Genomic DNA, 17,995 nt, shown 5'->3' with positions numbered 1-17,995 from the left:
AGAAACAGCATTGTGCTAAAAAGCCCTCCAGAGTAAAGCAGATAATATCTTTTGGGATGGTGCCTTGTATTTTCCAAGAGTTGTCTCACTGCAGCAGTTATTACAAGAAACTAAACCAAACCCTCCTATTTGTAAATTGGATTGAAAAAGCACAACTCAAACTGGTATTTGGTTTAAAACTGAAGGGTTCACACAGTGCTTAAGAAGCATTTTAGACAAAAGCAAGCTTTCTGCCAAACATTTGAGGGGAAAGAGAAAATTTCTGCTTTGCTGTCTGAACGCAGTTATAAGCCAGGATGAAGAAACTGCCTGGCATTGCTGCCCACGGTAAAATACACTGTGCATCTCACACTTCACATGCAAGGCTCATGTTGCCTTCATTCTGCCCAGTTTAGTTTCTACAGTGTTATCCTAAAGAAAATTTCCTGTCTCCACAACCCCTGGCATTAAAGGTGGCAGACTCAGAGAGGGGAAATGAGGAACTTGTAGGCACGGAGTGCTTTTGCATTAATTTCTATACAGCACGATCATGAAATAGCTGGACTCCACAAGCATTGCTGCCCTGTAGAACAGGTATTTATCCAAAGCTGAAGTCTTAACAAGTGAAGCAGAATTGACTGAGCTTCTCTAAGCATATTCTCTCCCCTCTTCAACTATCTCACTTGCCTCCATTGATGCACAACTGGTCACTGCTGGTTTAACATTTCGTGACTGAGGTTTTCTCAGTTTTTCTGCTGCTAAGCAGTGTGCTGAAGCAAGGCAGACACAGCTCATCTGACTCACAAAGGAGAAAAGAGCAGAGGTACTACACAGAGATTTCCTGTAGCTGGGAAAACAAACAAACAAACAAAAAAAAAACCACCCAATGTGCTTTATGTCAGTTTTTTAACGGCTTATGTACCAAGTTCATGTCAGAAACAGGTTCAGATTTCTCCAGATGAAGGTTTAAAGGTTTTCTTTATTTAGTAGGGCACATAGAGATTGGAAAGAGCAGCCCCTTCCCTATCCCAAAGAGCATCTGCAATTCAGAAAGGTAAGGAAAAGGCATTAAAAGGCAGAAAGCAAAGAGGATAGAGCATACCTCAGCTGAGCAGATTAGAAGACCCAATAAAGACACCTATTGTTACCAACAGAAATACTCTACAAATACACAGGCTGAAATCCACCATCTTAAGCTAAGCAATCCATGAAAAATAGCAGAGAGATCCAAGATTAAATTCTTCTGTGCTCCCCTATCTCCACTGGAAGGCTTATAAAGGTCTGCAGATCACAAGAGTGTACACACTGCTGCTATATGAAAACACGTATTAATATTTTTGTATTATCTAATGTTTTGTCTCCTTTGTTACCTGATCAGGCAAATCCTCTTCACAGTTCTCGCAGTTTTCATTATCAGCCATTAACCCTGGGATGTTTGGACTGTGACAAGGGCACAGCCCCGACTCCCCAAATCCCGCTGCACCACGGCTTGAAGAAATAACCTGCTTGTGCCAAGGAGCCAACTGTTGCCCCCCAGAGCAGAAGGCCAGCAGAGCTGTCACAGATCGTAGCCTTCAGAGACATCTGTGCCACAACAGGGACTGAACTGGTACTGTGCCTCACACCAGAGGAGGGAAGTAATCCCCTAAGCTGCAACTTTCCTAAATGCTGGCAGCCAGAAACTGCCAACCGGTAACAACAGCTGGCAGCTCCGGTCTGAACTGAGCATTTTTTCCATTTAACTCTCCCCTTCTCCCCAGTTCAGCCTGGGCAGCAGCACACAGATGTCCCCACTGCTGTTAAGACACAGGATTTTCCATGAGACCTCGGAACTCCCTCATGAGCTGGCTCTTCTTATTAAGGACAAATTGCTCCTAGTGGGGGGTATCTTAACACTGAGGCACTCCTCAAGTGCATGCTTATGGGCTTCTCTGCTTGCTCCTGCTCCCAAAGTTAACTCAAAATCTCTGCCCAAAAGGTGCAAATCCGATGGGCAGCTTTGCCCCTTTCACTCCACCCCTGAGGAGATGCTACAGGGTGAGGTTTCAGCAAAAGTTTAGTCTGCAGATTTACCAGCAGAAAGGTACCTAGCACTACTGAAAAATCCCCTGCTTTTCCCCACCCCTTTCAGACAGCTCTGCGAATCTTTCCAGTGAAAAGTCTCAAGTTGGAAGGGATGGACTCAATGATCTATTTTACAGGTCTTTTCCAACCCAAATGATTCTAAGTTCAATAAGTTATTTAATGGGAAGCTACATGTGACAAAACCTCTTTTGTAACAGACCTTTACATAAAATGGGTTATTTTAAAATGAGCCCGGCAGCCTCTCAGTTTCTTTTATAGAGAATATTATGCTGTGCCAATCTCCTTTAAGAACAGCCTGGAGTACAGCATGTAGGCATGTGCTGCAGAGCCAGCAGAATGGCAGTCAGGAGATCAGCTGCTGATTGAGCAAAGAATCATGAGAAATCCAAAAAGGTCTCCCCAACAGCAGGTGCACAATAAGTTTGTGTTTCCTAGACCACTCCAAGTCACTTTTCTTTCACACATGTACCAAATGAATTATCACTGCACAACTATATGAATACAGTCATTTGATATATCTGATAAACCCATATAATCAAGAAAGGTACCAATTCCACAGGCAATGGCCTGATCTTCTCCTGTGCCTAAAAGGATCTTCAGGACTTCAGTTTTGATGGTGAAAACTGAACTTTTATACATACCTGTGCATGTGACCATGTGAAGAATTTAACTCTAATAAATACTTGCTTTATATAGATGGATATATATGAAAAATATCCCTTGTGACAGGTAACTGTAAGGCAAGCACTCATTAAGCCACAGAACAAAGTTTATTGGATCTCCTCAAATTCTTTATACAGTTTTGCTGCTAAATGAACACAACACATTGGCATATTGCCTTTAATTTTTATTTCAATCGTAAGTCCATCTTGAAAGAAGTGGTAACACATTTAATGGCATCTTCAATAAATAAAATGACAAAAACTCTAGTCCTTGCACAGACACATTACAATCCACTCCAAATTCAATATTGCCAAAACACTGTGGGGTGTTTTTCTAAAACTTGCTTCAGAGCTTTTTGGTTTTTTGTTTCAACACTTAAATACACAGAAAAGTATATTATGAGAGAAAATTCTGAACAGAGCTTGTAAAAACCAATAATTTCGAAGCAAGAGTTAATTAAATCTCTCTAATTGGATTAAAGAATCCAGCTGGAAGTATTTTTTGAAAAACCCTGATTCTAAACTTCATATTAAAACTTGCAGTTTTTCTGGATCCTATCCATGTCAACATACCTATACAGAAAGAGTTAAATTCCAGGTTTCCTTTTTTTTAAAGGAGAAATTAATAAAGTGAGAGCACTGGCCTCCCACACTAACAAAAGCAGTCATGGTCCACATATTCTGCAGCAGGAAGCAGCTCTTTGTGGCCAGGCCATTGCCTGAACTCCTACCAGACTGGAAATGCTACTGCAGTTTACTCTCGTTTCTGAACTCATTTATTCCCCAGTCCAGGAGCCTCAACAACCTCAGCAAGATGAGAATTCCTGAAAATACAAATCTGACTGCAGGATGAGGACCAACTCAGCTGACTAATCAAAAGCTAAGCTTAATTTAAACCTTTTCCTAAATAAAGTCATGACTACAGAAAAGCTGAGTGTCAAGATTTCCAAATTGCAATTCTGTGTAATTAGCATGTCACAAAACAATTAGAGCGTCAGTTAATGTAGGAACAACCACTCTAGCACTGAAATCAGTTAAAACTCTCATCTTCAGGCCATCAGTGGAAGCTCAGGGTATGAAAGGAATGCATGGTTGGGCCTCCCCCAGACCTATGCATACTATACAGGGGACAGAAAAACTTAAAATACAAAATTGCACCACATCTGTGCAAACATTTCAACCAGGTTGTTTCAACCAGCTCCCTGCTCACCCCAGCTCCTCCTGCTGACAGCACTTGGCTTATTCAAGAGAACATGGAGAAGCAGGACTCGGTTTCAGGGAATGAAACTTTTTTTTACAATTATCTTCCCCTCAGCTGACCACATCGTAACAAAAGTGCAATAACTTACAAACTTCTCAAACAAACAGCTATTAAAATTACACATTTGTAGGGAAACATATTCACTCTTTTAACCATAAAAATATTTCCCCAGCTAACAAACCTTAAAGCATTTGATAACACAGTATTTCAATAACGATAAAGAAAAACCCTTCCACTTGTTACAAAAGACAGAACTGTCAGAAGATTTTGCTTACTGTACACTATGTAAGAGCTTTGCCATCTTGTGAAGACCATGCTGTAATTAATAACATAACTATCATTTAAGATAAATGAGTATTGACTAAACTGACTTTCCTAATCTTTTGCAAATGAAAACAAGTAAATATCCAGGGCCATGTCATCCAAGAAATTGCAAGACAGTTTTACATCCAGAGTCATAGGAAGCACCACTTTCCATAAAGTATTTATATGTCTGTTCCTGAAAAGCATATTAAATAGTTTTTTGAGAACTGCTAGAACAGATTCTCACACTAACTGCAGCTTGACTTAGAGAATTCAGGTGTGGGGATATAAGGGAATTTTGGGCAAAATTATACTTTGAAAAAAACAACCTGTTAAATTTGGTCCAAGCATCCAAAAAAACAAAAGGTATATGGGTCCTTCATTGCTTAATGCTGCTGTTCAGTTGAGCCTTAAAAAGAAAGTAGGTGTACAGCAATAGGGAAGAAGAAAGACTGCCCATGACAGGCACAGAACTGTGACAAAATAAACAGTTTCTTCAGGAAGATGTATTAACTGTGATTCTGCCAAGTGAGTAACTGAACTTGCACTAATGGAGAACCCTGAAACTTGTATACTATAGCCACAAGAAATGATTTCCTATTTATAAAACAGATCCATTTCTAATCAACTGTTTTACCAATCATCATTAGATATGTGAAAAAAAATAAAAAAATCTTTTAAAATAATTACAAAGAGTGGACTGCAATAGCAGCTATTCAAGCAAGATTCAAGCACAAGTTTAAATGAAGTTTCAAGCTGGGAATTAGCCTTCTTTGTCGAAAATTTGTACAACTTTTTCAAAAACCTAAAAAGATAAAGAAGAATTTTATGAAGCATTTATCAAACAGTTACTCCAAGTTAAATCAACATAAACAGTATTTGACAGTACTCTTAAAAATATATAGGATTTTTTTTAGAATATTCACAGTAATTCTTTAACAGTGAAATTGGCATCAATTTTGGGAAGCAGATAGAAGAGTAACACTACTTCAGAAGAACAAAAGCTCATGAAAATGAAAAAGAAAAATGAGACCCTGTTAAACACAGAAACACTGGAAATGTGTTTAGTCCAGCTCACACTCAAGCAGAACAAATCAATTTCCTCAAGTTATTTACATCTTACTCAGTCCTTCAAGAGTCAAATCAGGAGTTCCACAACAGCCCTGAGTAATAACATCAGTGCTTAATTAGCAGGCTAATCACACACACACACATCTCAGAAGAAGGCAAAAAATATGCATCCTGTTACCCCATGTCATCCCCATGGGTTTTTGGCATATATACTTACTTCATCAACAGATTTAGAGGCATCCACTTTTCTGACTTTTCCCATTCTCTCATACAAATCTATGATAGGCTTAGTAGACTGCAGATATGTATGAATTCTAAGAGAAAGCACAGGGAGAAAACAAATCCATATTATATAGTAAAATTAAAGAGAAGGGAAGTGAAAAGTTTTGAAGACAGTACCTCTTCTCCAGGCTCTCCCGGTTATCATCACTCCTACCACTGCTCTTGCCTCTTTCAAGACAGCGGCCGATACATATCTACAAAAAAACATCAAAAGGATGACGACAGCCAGGAACACAAGCTGCCATCCTGAGAGCAGAAACAAACAAAAATCCTGGAAATCTAAACTGGCCTGGCACATAAAATACCCTCCAGATCTGGTGGATGTAACCAGAACTCACACAAGTTAGTTTTTTCTAGAGAAGAAGGATGATGGTTTACAATCCAGTTTATGAAAATGGGATTGCGGTCAGAGGAAGTAAAAGCAGCATCAAGCTCTGTGATTTTACTGGATCCCTGACCTGAGACATTAAAAAAAAATTACTACCTACTTTTTGAGGATGTGTTCAGGCTTTCTGAAATGTAGCATGTCAAATGGGACTATTAATACATGTCTGCACTAAAGGAAAGTCACTGAATGTTCTCTCAAGAATCTTGTAAGGCAAACTGACAATACTAAGTTATTGTCAATTAAAATGTTCTTATCTGACACTGCTACAATGAAGACTTCAAAATCTAAGTAAAAAATTAAGAACTAACCATAGCTAGAAAGTGTCCCAATGAACTAAGTTTTTTAAACTTTTAGATAAATAAGCAAAGCTGACACATGTATGCTCCATGAATACATTTATCCTACTCATGCAAGAGGACAATGGTTAAAAATTATTTTTTCCTACACAGTACAGTCATGGTAAAAATCATTCAGGCATTGTGCATTTTTAGATCTAGTAAAAAAATCAGAATAACAAAAATTAATGCCCCGCCAAGTGAAAAAAATTAATTTAGTCTTACTTAAGGTTTTAACAGAAAAATAATAATCCCTCCTGTACTCTTTAAGATGACAAAATAATTGCAAAGAGTAAAATACAAATATAACAAAATCTCAGGAAGCTGGGGAAAGGGGTAAAAGGAAAAAAGTCAGCTTAAGGTGCTGGGATACTCATAACAGTTTTTTATGCTCAAGGGCATTGACAAATTAAAAGCACATCATGGCACTTGGTAAATGAATGTAATGCATCACTGTCAAAATGCCCTTGTAATTTAATGACTTGCTGAATAAAATGTTGATTACTGACTATCCTATAGCACAGCTCAGAACTATGAAAATAAAGATTGCTGCTGTACTTCAGACTTAAAGCAGACATTGTACCAAGTTCATTTTGGACTAAACAATAAATTACTAAGAGTAAATGTTTTATTCATACTAAGAGTAAACAACAAATTATTAAGAGTAATATTGTAATCAAATAATTTTGTAAAATGTATTTAAAATTTTGATAAATTTTCTTTAAGAATGCAATTGCCTGGAGTACTTCCTCAATATCATTTATTCACATATGATTATATCAAGTGTTATTAGCTGTCTATTTCAATAAACAGGCGGCTTTTCATCTGTGAAAACAAGTTGCCAAAAAAACCTTCAAACACCCAGGCCAAGCCTTCCTTGTACTCTTACATTAGCCCATTCTCCCTGTCAGAGTTTAATTGTTCTTCTTGAATGATTCCCACAATATTGCAAGAAAGGAAGTTAGAGAATTACACACTTCATTACCTCATTGTCACAATCAAAAAAGAGAACAAAGGAAACATCCGCTTTTCCATCCATAGTCTTATTCCAGCCTTGAAGATTATCTTCATTCCTGGGAAATCCATCAATCAAAAACTTGTTCTTCTGGGAATTGGCAGCCATTGTTTGATCCATAGCCTGATAAAAGATAATTCAATGCACAATCTCCTGCACATACACTGATTTATCTACTTATTAATTTACCCCCAAGATGTTGACATGGTAAGTTGAGAAGCATTTATTTTAGGATTATTGCAGATTTACAAAATGTGCTTTTGTTTCACTTTCAATGCGTGCTGGTTAATTCACTGATGCACCAACACAGCTATTGTTCAAATTGAATTAATTATTTCACAAAGCTCAAAAATCTCATAACAAACAAATCTCGTAATAAATCCCAGCTTTAAAGCTTATTTTCTACAAGATACTGGGAAGTGTCTTTACACAATAAGACATCAGAATATCCCAGATCTAGAGTTAATTCAAAGGGAAAAGCTCCAGATAAATTTAGTGCAATGAACAGCAGCATTTTTTTGACTTAAAAGAGATATTCCCATTGTTTTCATGGATATCCAGTAGAGGCTGAAGCTTTTCCTTTCACAAGAGCATCAGTAGGTGCTTTTCTCCCTTACCTGACTATCTATTTTGATAAACCTTACAAATCTTAGTGCCTTTAAGACCTCTAACCTCCAATCATATATGACTGAATGGACCAAGTGGTCCAAAAGCTAGTGCAGGGAAATAAGAAATAGAGTTTTACTGGTTTTCCAAAAGCTGCTAAAAAATAAAGGAAAATAAAAAAGAATCCATTTTCACAAATCCCCAGGTATGAGAGGCCATCAGCTCTCCAGCAGTCAGAAACATGAGTGATTGCTAAGGGAAGCAGCTCCGTGTCTGCCCATTCATAGCGCTCACACTGCAGGAAAGGCAGTTCTGTCAGAACGCAGCCACTGCTTTGTTGCTTAGTCTGCAGGAGTGACCCTGCAAAGAAATAGCCCTTTCCTTACCCTCTTCAGCAAGCTGATTGTTATTTCAACTGGCACAATCTCCCCCTCCTTAATGTAGTTCTCAATGAGTTCTCCATACTGGGAGCCCGGCCTTTTCCGCTCATCCCGGAGAAGGTCACCGGCAGAAAGGTGCGTGTATCCGTACTTCTGCAACAGGCAAAACAAACACAGGCTCCCTTCAGTCAGAGCATTTGTGCAAACCTAACATCAGTCAACAGTGTCAGCCCTATTTATGCCTGCATTGCAACAGAAAAACCCAGGGAACAGCATCGTGCTAGTGATGGATCTGCTCCATCTTCAGCGTGCAATCTGACAATAGAGCACACTCTGCACACAACACACACAGTAAAAATCAGAGTCACTAAGAATGGAAAAGACCTCCAAAATCATCAACTCCAGCCTTTGACCAAACACCATTGTGACAACTCAACCAAAGCTTTAAGGGCCACATGCAGCTGTTTCTTGAATGCTTCCACAAAAGGTGACTCTGCCACCTCCATGGGCAGGCTATTCCAGTGTCTGACAACCATTTCAGTGAGGAAATTCTTCCAGATGTGCAACCTGAACCTCTCCTGGTGCACCTTGAGACAATTTCCTCTTGTCCTGTTGCTGGTTGCCTGGGAGAAGAGGCTGACTCTTAGTACAAACTCCTTTCAGGGAGTTGAGAATGACAAGGTTTCCCCTAAGCCTCCTTTTCATCAATCTAAACACCCCCATTTCCCTCAGCTGCTGCTCACAGGACCTTCTCTCCAGACCCTTCACCAGCTCCATTACCCTTCTCTGGACACACTCCAGCACCTCTATGTCTTTTTGAGGCAAAGGGTCCAGAACTGGACATCTTTGGGTAAAATGCTCAACAGGGCTTTGGTTAGGTATTTGCGTAGTTTTCAAAAGCAATTTTGTTATGTTTGAAAACAAGGCAAAACAAGAATTTTATTTAATTACCTACTTAAGAAAAACACATAGGGTGATTGCAGGCCCTTTGGAGCTGGAGGAATGTCCCAAGCACAGGGTAAATCAGAAATCCCTATGTTCAGGTTGTGGTTCAGGCAGCAGCTTCCTCCCCTGGCTTTGTGAAATCACCTATAACACAGCAGCTGCACAAACAGTCCTCCTGCCCCTGTTACCTCCTTCCCTGGGATGAACACAGAGGGAGAACCAGTGACTTCTCCTCAGGATGACGTGGTAGATGAAGATAAATAGCTACACTGGTGCCACCCTCTGTCACACCACGTAAACAGAGAGAGCAGAGAGATCAGGTTCAATCTATCAATCTGATAGCAGTGGGCAGGAAAACAGCACACATCATTGCTCTTTCACCTCAAACCACAGCTAAAACAGTGACTTATGAAAAATACCGATGGAAGTATTTACTACATGTGAATTTCTCAGGCAATTATCATTGTAAATAGATACCTAGTGCAAGCCCACAAATATATAGCTACCAAAGAAAAGTGCATTGTTACAAAGGAAATTTCACAGCTCAAAATAATCATTTTCTCAGTTCATTTAACACTGCAAGAAAACAATGTGTACTATGCTCCCTGACCAAATGTAAGTCCATCAAAACAGGCAATAAAGACATCTCCTTGGTGATTACCTAAGCTAGCTATACATCCAAAACACAGCACACACATACATTCTCATCTGAAAATTTTTACACGAAACAAAAGCTGTAGCAAAAAACCTCAGGGTTATCAGTTTGGCTGCAGCAACATCCAAAGCAAATCTCAAACAAGGTGTCTGAGAGGCATAATAATGTGACTACACACTTGGTGAGGCTGTGAACATAGGATTTAAAAACTTGGCTACTGAACTAAGTACAACAGAAATATTACACAACCCACTAAGTGACTTTAAAACGTTGCAGTTGCTTTCCAATTTCACCCACAAAAGCATGGAAAGTTAGTTCTGCCATAGTCATAATTTAAGAAGGGATATAATTACCTAAATCTCCAAAACTGTACACAGTTTGCAAAAAACAGAAGCAAGATTTTGCTGTAAGTAAGTGTGAAGGAAAAGCTTCACAGACATCCTCTGTAAGCTCGCTGTACTCTTGCTTTAATGTACATTGCATTTGGATATGCCTAACTAATTGCAAATCTAAATATTTATAACCTAAAGAAGTCATAAACCAGAATAAATTGTTCCTTATAAGCAAGTAACATTACTCTGCTGAATGCTAAATTAACAAGTAGTTCTTCTTGCTAAAGTTATAGAATAAGGATTTTTTTAACATCAGGTTTCTACAAAGGAAAAAACTGGAGAAAAATATAATCCCTTAGGTTTTAGAGGATTACCAAACCATTTAATTTTCCTTGGCATTTCCCTTTTCATGCATGAAAACGAAATTGAGTCAGCCGATTTTTGGAATTCTCCATCTTTTGCAACAGCAAACTAAAGTAGTTTTTAACGGCTGAACCAGAAAGTAAAAGACAGAAGTGTTTTAAACTGCTGTTGTACAAATAGACTTGTTTGAGATGATAATAAATTATTTTCAAGACTAACCCTCAGAATGGCTTAACCAGGCAATAAGAAAAACAAACCTCTCCTTCAGGGGCAAAACATCTATTTGTTAACTGTACTGAGCCAAGAGCCAAAGAAAACACGTGGGTTTAAACAATGCAAACAAGGGGGGAGAACGGCTTGGCTGCTGCTCCACACACAGAAGGCTTCAGAGACGTGGTGCTCGCACTACCCTTGCCAATTTTCATCAAGGTGCTCAGGGCATAAAGTTTTCTTTCATTTTAGATCATAGAAACCCTAGCAAGCATCCTGAACTGGAGCAAATCATGGCAGCACCAAGGGCTCGCAGAAGAGACTGTGATACAACTGCGTAAAACATGGGCTGAAACACTCTCAGGTCTTGACAAGGTCTGCCTTGTGGCAGCAGGACTTTCCAGCAGTGCCAAGCACATCCTGATGCAATCCCCAGAATGTGACTCGATGCCATTCCCACCTAATCCTTCTCCCCTGCAATCAAAAAGGGAGCAGGACTGTGATTGCCAAACAATGAAAAAGGCATTTTCCCCAGCTCTTACACATAATGTCAGTCTGAAAGGACGACTTGAAAAAAAATTAGGTAAAAACATATTTCCAAATACTTGGATTCCAAGCAGCTAAAATCTAGAGATATTTTGGTATTACAGAGAATAAAAAAAGAAAATATAGAATTAACTATTCTAAAATGTATTTCAGAGATAATGTTTTCTGCTATGCTGTCAGACTGGTGTGATCTAGAAGAAAAAAAAGATTAAATCTGTAAGTTACTATTACACAAGTTCTCATTATTACACAAGTAGTGCAAGCCCTTGGTGCTATGAAGACTTGCTCCAATTCAGGACTATTGCTGAAGGTGTCTCTCACCTAAAATAAAAGAAAATTTTGTGCCCCACACACCTTGATTAAAACTGGCAAGAGTAGTGTGAGCACCATATCTACTCATTGCACAACTTCTCATTATTTTTAAAACCATTTTTTTGAAGTATGGGTCTCCAAATAAAACTTACAAAACTCGACAGTGAACGAAAAAGTGCTGTCTTCAGCACCACTTGAGACATCCTCCTCTTTCACTTTAAAAAAATAAAACATAAAAAACATTTTAAAAAAATTCCCAGTGAAATGGAAAGGCGAGCTCAAGTTTCCATCATTTCCATCACAGCAGCAGTGGATAGAACAGATCAGAATACCACTGGCTGTTTGCTTCTGCCTGGTCAGCCAGTCCCCACACAGGAGGACACAAAAGCTGAGTGCTCCACATCTCCAATTCCACCCCAAGACTGAAGCCTTCTTGGGATGCCCTTCCCTCCCCTGTCCTCCAGCCCTTCCAGCTTCCTTCTGTCAGCCGGGATTTGCAACTTTCACTCTGCAGACAGAACACGCTTTGTTTTCAGTAAATACAATAATCAGATGCATAGAACTGGAAATCCATGAGTCACATCTGTGTCACGCTAGAACCAGGCAGAGTCTGCCCCAGCAGCCTCGGGCAGTCAGGAAAGATCAGAGGTGTCAGGAAGGAGCAGAGGTGTCGGGAAGGACCAGAGGTGTCGGGAAGGACCAGAGGTGTCGGGAAAGGACCAGAGGTGTCGGGAAAGGACCAGAGGTGTCGGGAAAGGACCAGAGGTGTCGGGAAAGGACCAGAGGTGTCGGGAAGGACCAGAGGTGTCGGGAAGGACCAGAGGTGTGCAGCAGCTGAAGTTGGGACTCCTTCCACAGCCCGTTCCGAGGGGCACGAGGTTTATTTCTGATTCAGCCCTGGTTGTCCTGCAACACATCTCCCCACTAAACACACAGCTTGAGACTTCCTTAAGAGAGCAGAAGCCAAGAAGCAAGAGAAACACAAAATACTGCTTTGACCTTGACTCCTATCTTGGCTTATCATTGTTAGTATGAAAATGAAAGTCACAGGGCTTAAGATTAAAACAAGTAAAATACAAACTTTCATTGCCCTAGTTCTGACCTGTCTTTTCTTGAGCAGCCTTAATAAACAAGCAAAATTTGCTACATACACCAATCAAGAACTACTTAAAATAAAAATAGAACTGTGTAAAGCCTGCAGCCTTCGGGGTTTTTTTTAACCTAGAAAGCTTTTGTCTGTCTTGGAATTAAATCTTTGGGGTACAGACTATAATGCAGTAATAGACCTTCTGTCTGCTTATTCAAATTTTAAAAATTGAAGACATTTTCTTAGTTTGAAATACATTCTTGTCTCTGGGAAACAAAAACAAACAAAACCCCACAACAGCAAATCAAAACACTCAATGGAGATTCCACTGACAACACTTCCAAGGGAAAGGGGGGCAAACAGAGTACCCAGGGTGTTTCAGGAGCATTGACTCAATACAAGGCACCCAGTATGTTCAGGAAAGTCCAAAATTTAATGCCTAGTGTTCTACAAAATGGAAATGTTCAGGGATGAATCCTCAAGGGGTAGATTTAAACACTCACCCTGTTTTTTAATAAAAGCTCCAAAGTTCAGAAATATAAATTTATATTCTAAAAATCAACTATGAGAACTTAAGGCTAAGTAGAATACTAATACATGACACTCATTAAAGAGATTTCAGAAGCCACGTTTAAGACAAACAATTTAAACCCTGTTTTTATTTCAAGGAAGTTAACGCTGTATCTCAGCAGACTTCTAGAAGACAATTAACACATGACAGCAAAACCTAAATCCTCTGCTACTTTCAGAGGAGCATTTCTGATACAATGAATTCTTCTTTGCATTGTTCCCTTCACTCTAGGAAATCTCCTTATCATATATCCCAAAGCAACTTAACAGCTTTTTCCATTTGGATATTAACTTATGCTCTTATAAAAACGAGAAGGCTCAGCATCCCACTTTGTGGAATTAATATTAGATTTAACCACAAACATACAGGATAGGGATGTGGTGGAGGTGAATTATATTTTAGGTACACAGAGAGCAATGTCTTGCATCCCAAATCTCTACAGATCACCTTGCCAAAACAAACAGACAAAAAAGTACAACTCAAATCTTTCTTGGAATAAAGACAAACAATTTAGTTATTATTCTTTCTACCAACCAAAGAGCTTTGCATCTCAGGCAGAGGTTATAAGGATTTAAAATTTAAGTACAAGAAAGCATATTTTGTGCAGATTTGCAGAATGCATTTCTCTTTCCCTTGACTTTACCATAATGATTTTATATGCAAAGTTCAGAAGTCAGCAATAAAACACATTTCATTATCTCACAGTCACAGAAGATACACTGTGGAAAGCATGAAGGTTATTGCAAGAACCTGCATTCAAATGACATCATTCAACTATAGCTCAAATATTCTCCCTCACATGACAGCTACGCAACAGTCCCAGATGATGGCAAGCTCTACCTAACAAAGCTGTGGAAGGTTTCAGGAGTTAATCTGCAGAGCTGGAAGGGAGAGGATAAGAACTTAAGAGGGAATTCTGCTTCATCCCTCTCTAAATAGGAGGAACTGCTCCAGAACAGCAGCAGTTCTGCTGCATTTACATTTCCCTGACAATTCTGCGTCTGTGGAACACACAGGAGTCGAGTCTTCCCTCCGTATCAGAGAAAACCAGCCTGGTTCAGCTGTCTCATCCAACCTTATCTGTGGAGATAAAGAATCCTAATCACTTACCCACTGCTCCCTTTCTTACATTGTGTCAATACCCATTTCCACTTGTTATTAGGCCTTTCCTCAAGTCATTTCTCCATTTGTGTCCAAATTTGGCATGAATACATGCCTTCTCCACATTCAGGGACTCCAGCACACACACATTGAGCAGTTATGATTTAGGCTAGTACTTAACAAATACATATTTCACCCACAACATGGGATACCCATCTCCCTTTTTTGGGAATGTAAAGCACAGTCAGCAAAAAATTTACAGCACTTCTTTGAGAAATCATTCCCAGGTAGTAAGTACATAATATCCCCTTTACTCTACAAAACACAGACGCCCTTGGTTTTTAATAAAAATGGTTTGATGCTAAATTCATACAAATGCTCACCTCAGCCAAATGAGATTTCTTCCACATGTGATGTGCTCTGTCCCAAATCTCAAGTATGAATAGCAACCAAGACATATTTATAGCTCATACTGACTTTTTGTTCAGCACAACCTTCAGCTCTACAGCAAGATACTGGGTCAGATTCATTCCAAATGTAAACTAATATTATTCCATCCATTTACAACAAGGATGAATGAGGTTTATTATTACTCAGCTACAGCCCCCTTTTCCCTGTGGCCAACTGCCAACAGGGTTTAAAATACAAATAAAAATACACTTTCAACCTAAAGACAGCATTGACTGCACACAGGCTGCTCACTCACCTGCAGCAGGGCTCTCTGAGGGCTGCCAGGGGCCACATTGAGGATCTGTGCTTAGAAAAGCTGCTGCTCTCCAGTACCTCTGCTGTGTTTCCCCCACACTTCCCTGTTCACATGCCCTTTTTCTAAAGTTTTCCAGCACACTTGCATCAGTCCAACTGTTCTTTAAACTACCTCAGACCCTCTCTGCCTCCCAATTTAGCCAGTGACTCTCATGGAGATGTCTGAGCCAGCAGGAAGCTTGTCCTTTGCATTCAACAGGTCTGAGGGCTTTCTACTGTCAGCTCACTGACTTCAATAAACTTCTTTCCATGTAGTGAACAGGATTAGCAGAATTAAAGCAAATTTGCATTTATTTGAATTTGGATTTCCCTTTCCAGGCTTAGAGAAGAAAATAAATACTGCACAAGCAAGGTTATTCTGTTTTCCTTTCTAGCTGGAAATACGATTTGAGTAGCAATGGCTCATTGGAACTCCTCCTAATAAAGTGGTCTTTATCCAATTATATCAGCCTGTCCAGCCATAGGCATTTGTCCTCCGAAACACAGGCCAGCAGCCACACAAGGTACTTCAGCCCTGAGGCTACACTAATGGTTTGGTGAAAACCTTAATGACAGACTACAAGGTTCCCCTATAGTTTAAGCTCATTTGTTTGCTACTTTCGACCTTACCAAAAAGGCTTTATGAGCACTGTGAACCTTCCATCCCACAATTTAATTTAATGAATATGCTGGTTTGAATGTGAGTCTGTAATTTGAGGTTTAAATCCTTCAGAACTAAAGTCATAACGGCATTTTTCAGTCTGGACCAAATTCACTTAACTTAGTTATACAGCACTGAGGTCTGGGCTGTAACTGCAGCGTGGATAAACTGTAACAGCACTCCCAGGGTACCACCAGAACAGAGGACACACAACGTGTCTGTTCCAGGAGTTTTGGAGTTCTTTCCCACCAAATATTTGAGGAACATGGGCATCAACATCAATACAGTTCTTAGCCATTTCTTTCAGTGAAGGTATGGATAAGCTTTGATCCTAAATGGCTTTTAATAAGAGAAGTAGATACAACAGCTCAGTAAAAAAATAAAAAAAAAAAAAAAAAAAAAAGAAAATAGAAGGATAAAAGAATTGTTTCAAATCCAATGTACACACATTTGGAAGCATTCGGCCCTAACTAATTCCACAATTATCCACCTTGGATACAGTGTAATCACCCCTGCAGGTTTTGGTGTTTAAAAGGACAGTACTACACCGTGTATCATCCACTGTTCTTTCTTGGATATGTGTTGTCTTAAAAGACTGGAAAAAATGTACTTGGAAAAATGAAAATTTGATAATATAACTGAAAGTTTAGTCAAATTATACCGTTAGTCTTAGGCTCCTTAAAAAGAAAGAACAAGATGAACGATCTATGGGATCAGCAGATCCTTTGACCTCTATCAAGTTGTGTCACAGAAAACAGAATTTCTTTCTATTTTTAACATATTACTTCCACAACTTACTGAGATGGCACTGGGTCAAAAAGCCAACACACTGCAATGTCTGCTGTACCAGCTGTAACATTTATGGGACAGGCCTCAGGAGACATGGACCTTGATCCATTTGGAGCGCACGTATTCCCAATGGCTATCAGACACCTCAGCTCCTCTGCCAGGCCACAATTCCGGCTGCCTGAGCATGCGGGTGGCAGCTCCTCAGCCACCTACGTGGCCGTGCAGACGTGTAGGGAGCCACCCACTCGGGACGGGCTGCGGGACCGGCCCGGCAAGGCAGCACCGCCCGGGCAGCCGGCAGCCTCCCCACGGCCGCTGTCCTGCCAAGGCACAGCGGAGCTCCCGGCCCAAACTGGAGCAGCCTCCAGACCACAAGGGGATGTAAAAAAATCCCAGTGGTGTCCCCGGGGTGGCCGCCGGCGCAGGCAGACCCACCGGCAGACTGTGACCTCGCAGGGCTGAGGGAAAAGGCAGGAGAAGGGAAAAGGCTAGGCGGCCTGACAGGGGCTGGAAGGGGAACGGAGGGGCTGCAGTGGGGGCTGCCCCACCACTTCACCCACTAAAGGAGAGATGTGGGTCAGTTATTTTATATTTATCGCCTCGAAGGGGTGAGGAATGGATGGAGGCTCGACAAGAGACCAGACCGAAAGGTCCCTCCACCGAGCAGAGCGGGATACGATCCCCGAGAGTCCACCCCAAAGAGGGTCACGGACCCTACAGGGGGATCCTACAACTCCCAGGCGGCCAGACCGCGCAGTCCCGCACCCCTTCCACCTCACCTCCACGATGCGAGCGCACTGCGTCCCCTTGCCCGCCCCGGGCCCGCCGAGGACGAAGACGACGACGGGCTTCATGAGGAGAAGGAGGCGGCGGCGTTGCAGCAGCAGGACAGCGGCGGCGGGGCGGCGGCCGTGGGGCGGCCGAAGGGCGGGCGGGAGTGGCGGAGCCGAGGCCGGGACTGTGACCGGGGCTGTGACTGTGGCACCGCTGCCGCCGCGCTGTCCCCGCGGAGGGAAAGTGCTTCCGGGTCCCGGGCGGGGCCGGGCGGGCACGTGTGCGCGGGGCTGCCAGCGGCGGGTCTGTTAGGACTCACGGGCCCCGGCTGGGGAAGGCCCAGACCGGCGCGGCGCTCCAGCGGGCCCGGGCGTATCGGTTCATTGTTCGCCCCGCCACAGCCCTTTCCGGCCTGGCTCGGCCTGGCCCGTCTCGGCCCAGCGGCGGCGGCCCCGCTGCCATGGCAACGCCGCCGCATCGCCGCACTGCGCCTGCGCGCTCCCCGCCCCCTGGCATTTTTAAACCCCCTGCGCGCGCG

The 17,995-nt window shown here is 41.4% G+C and overlaps 1 protein-coding gene across 1 annotated transcript; it reads right to left on the bottom strand.

Annotated features, from left to right (window-relative positions):
- Positions 1–2,815: 2,815 nt before the first annotated feature.
- Positions 2,816–17,919, bottom strand: CMPK1 (cytidine/uridine monophosphate kinase 1). Its single transcript, XM_058843369.1, has 7 exons — positions 17,803–17,919; positions 17,463–17,762; positions 8,374–8,520; positions 7,352–7,504; positions 5,761–5,837; positions 5,579–5,675; positions 2,816–5,095 (listed from the first exon to the last, which is right to left on the bottom strand). Exons 1-7 carry the CDS (start codon positions 17,917–17,919, stop codon positions 5,054–5,056), a joined length of 933 nt encoding a protein of 310 aa, XP_058699352.1. The 3' UTR covers positions 2,816–5,053.
- Positions 17,920–17,995: the final 76 nt, after the last annotated feature.

This window comes from Poecile atricapillus, chromosome 7 (genome assembly GCF_030490865.1).
Source record: "Poecile atricapillus isolate bPoeAtr1 chromosome 7, bPoeAtr1.hap1, whole genome shotgun sequence".
In the NCBI taxonomy this organism is placed as follows: domain Eukaryota; kingdom Metazoa; phylum Chordata; class Aves; order Passeriformes; family Paridae; genus Poecile; species Poecile atricapillus.
The sequence above is the reverse complement of the archived record's forward strand: the minus strand, read 5'-3'. Positions and strand labels throughout refer to the sequence as shown.

Coding starts and splice junctions, on each gene's coding strand:
- CMPK1 (XM_058843369.1), bottom strand. CDS start 17,919: ATGGCAGCGGGGCCGCCGCCGCTGGGCCGAGACGGGCCAGGCCGAGCC. Junction 17,763..17,802: donor CCCGCTGGAGCGCCGCGCCG/GTCTGGGCCTTC, acceptor GAGTCCTAACAG/ACCCGCCGCTGGCAGCCCCG. Junction 5,838..7,351: donor TTTTTGATTGTGACAATGAG/GTAATGAAGTGT, acceptor GTTTTTTTGTAG/ATATGTATCGGCCGCTGTCT.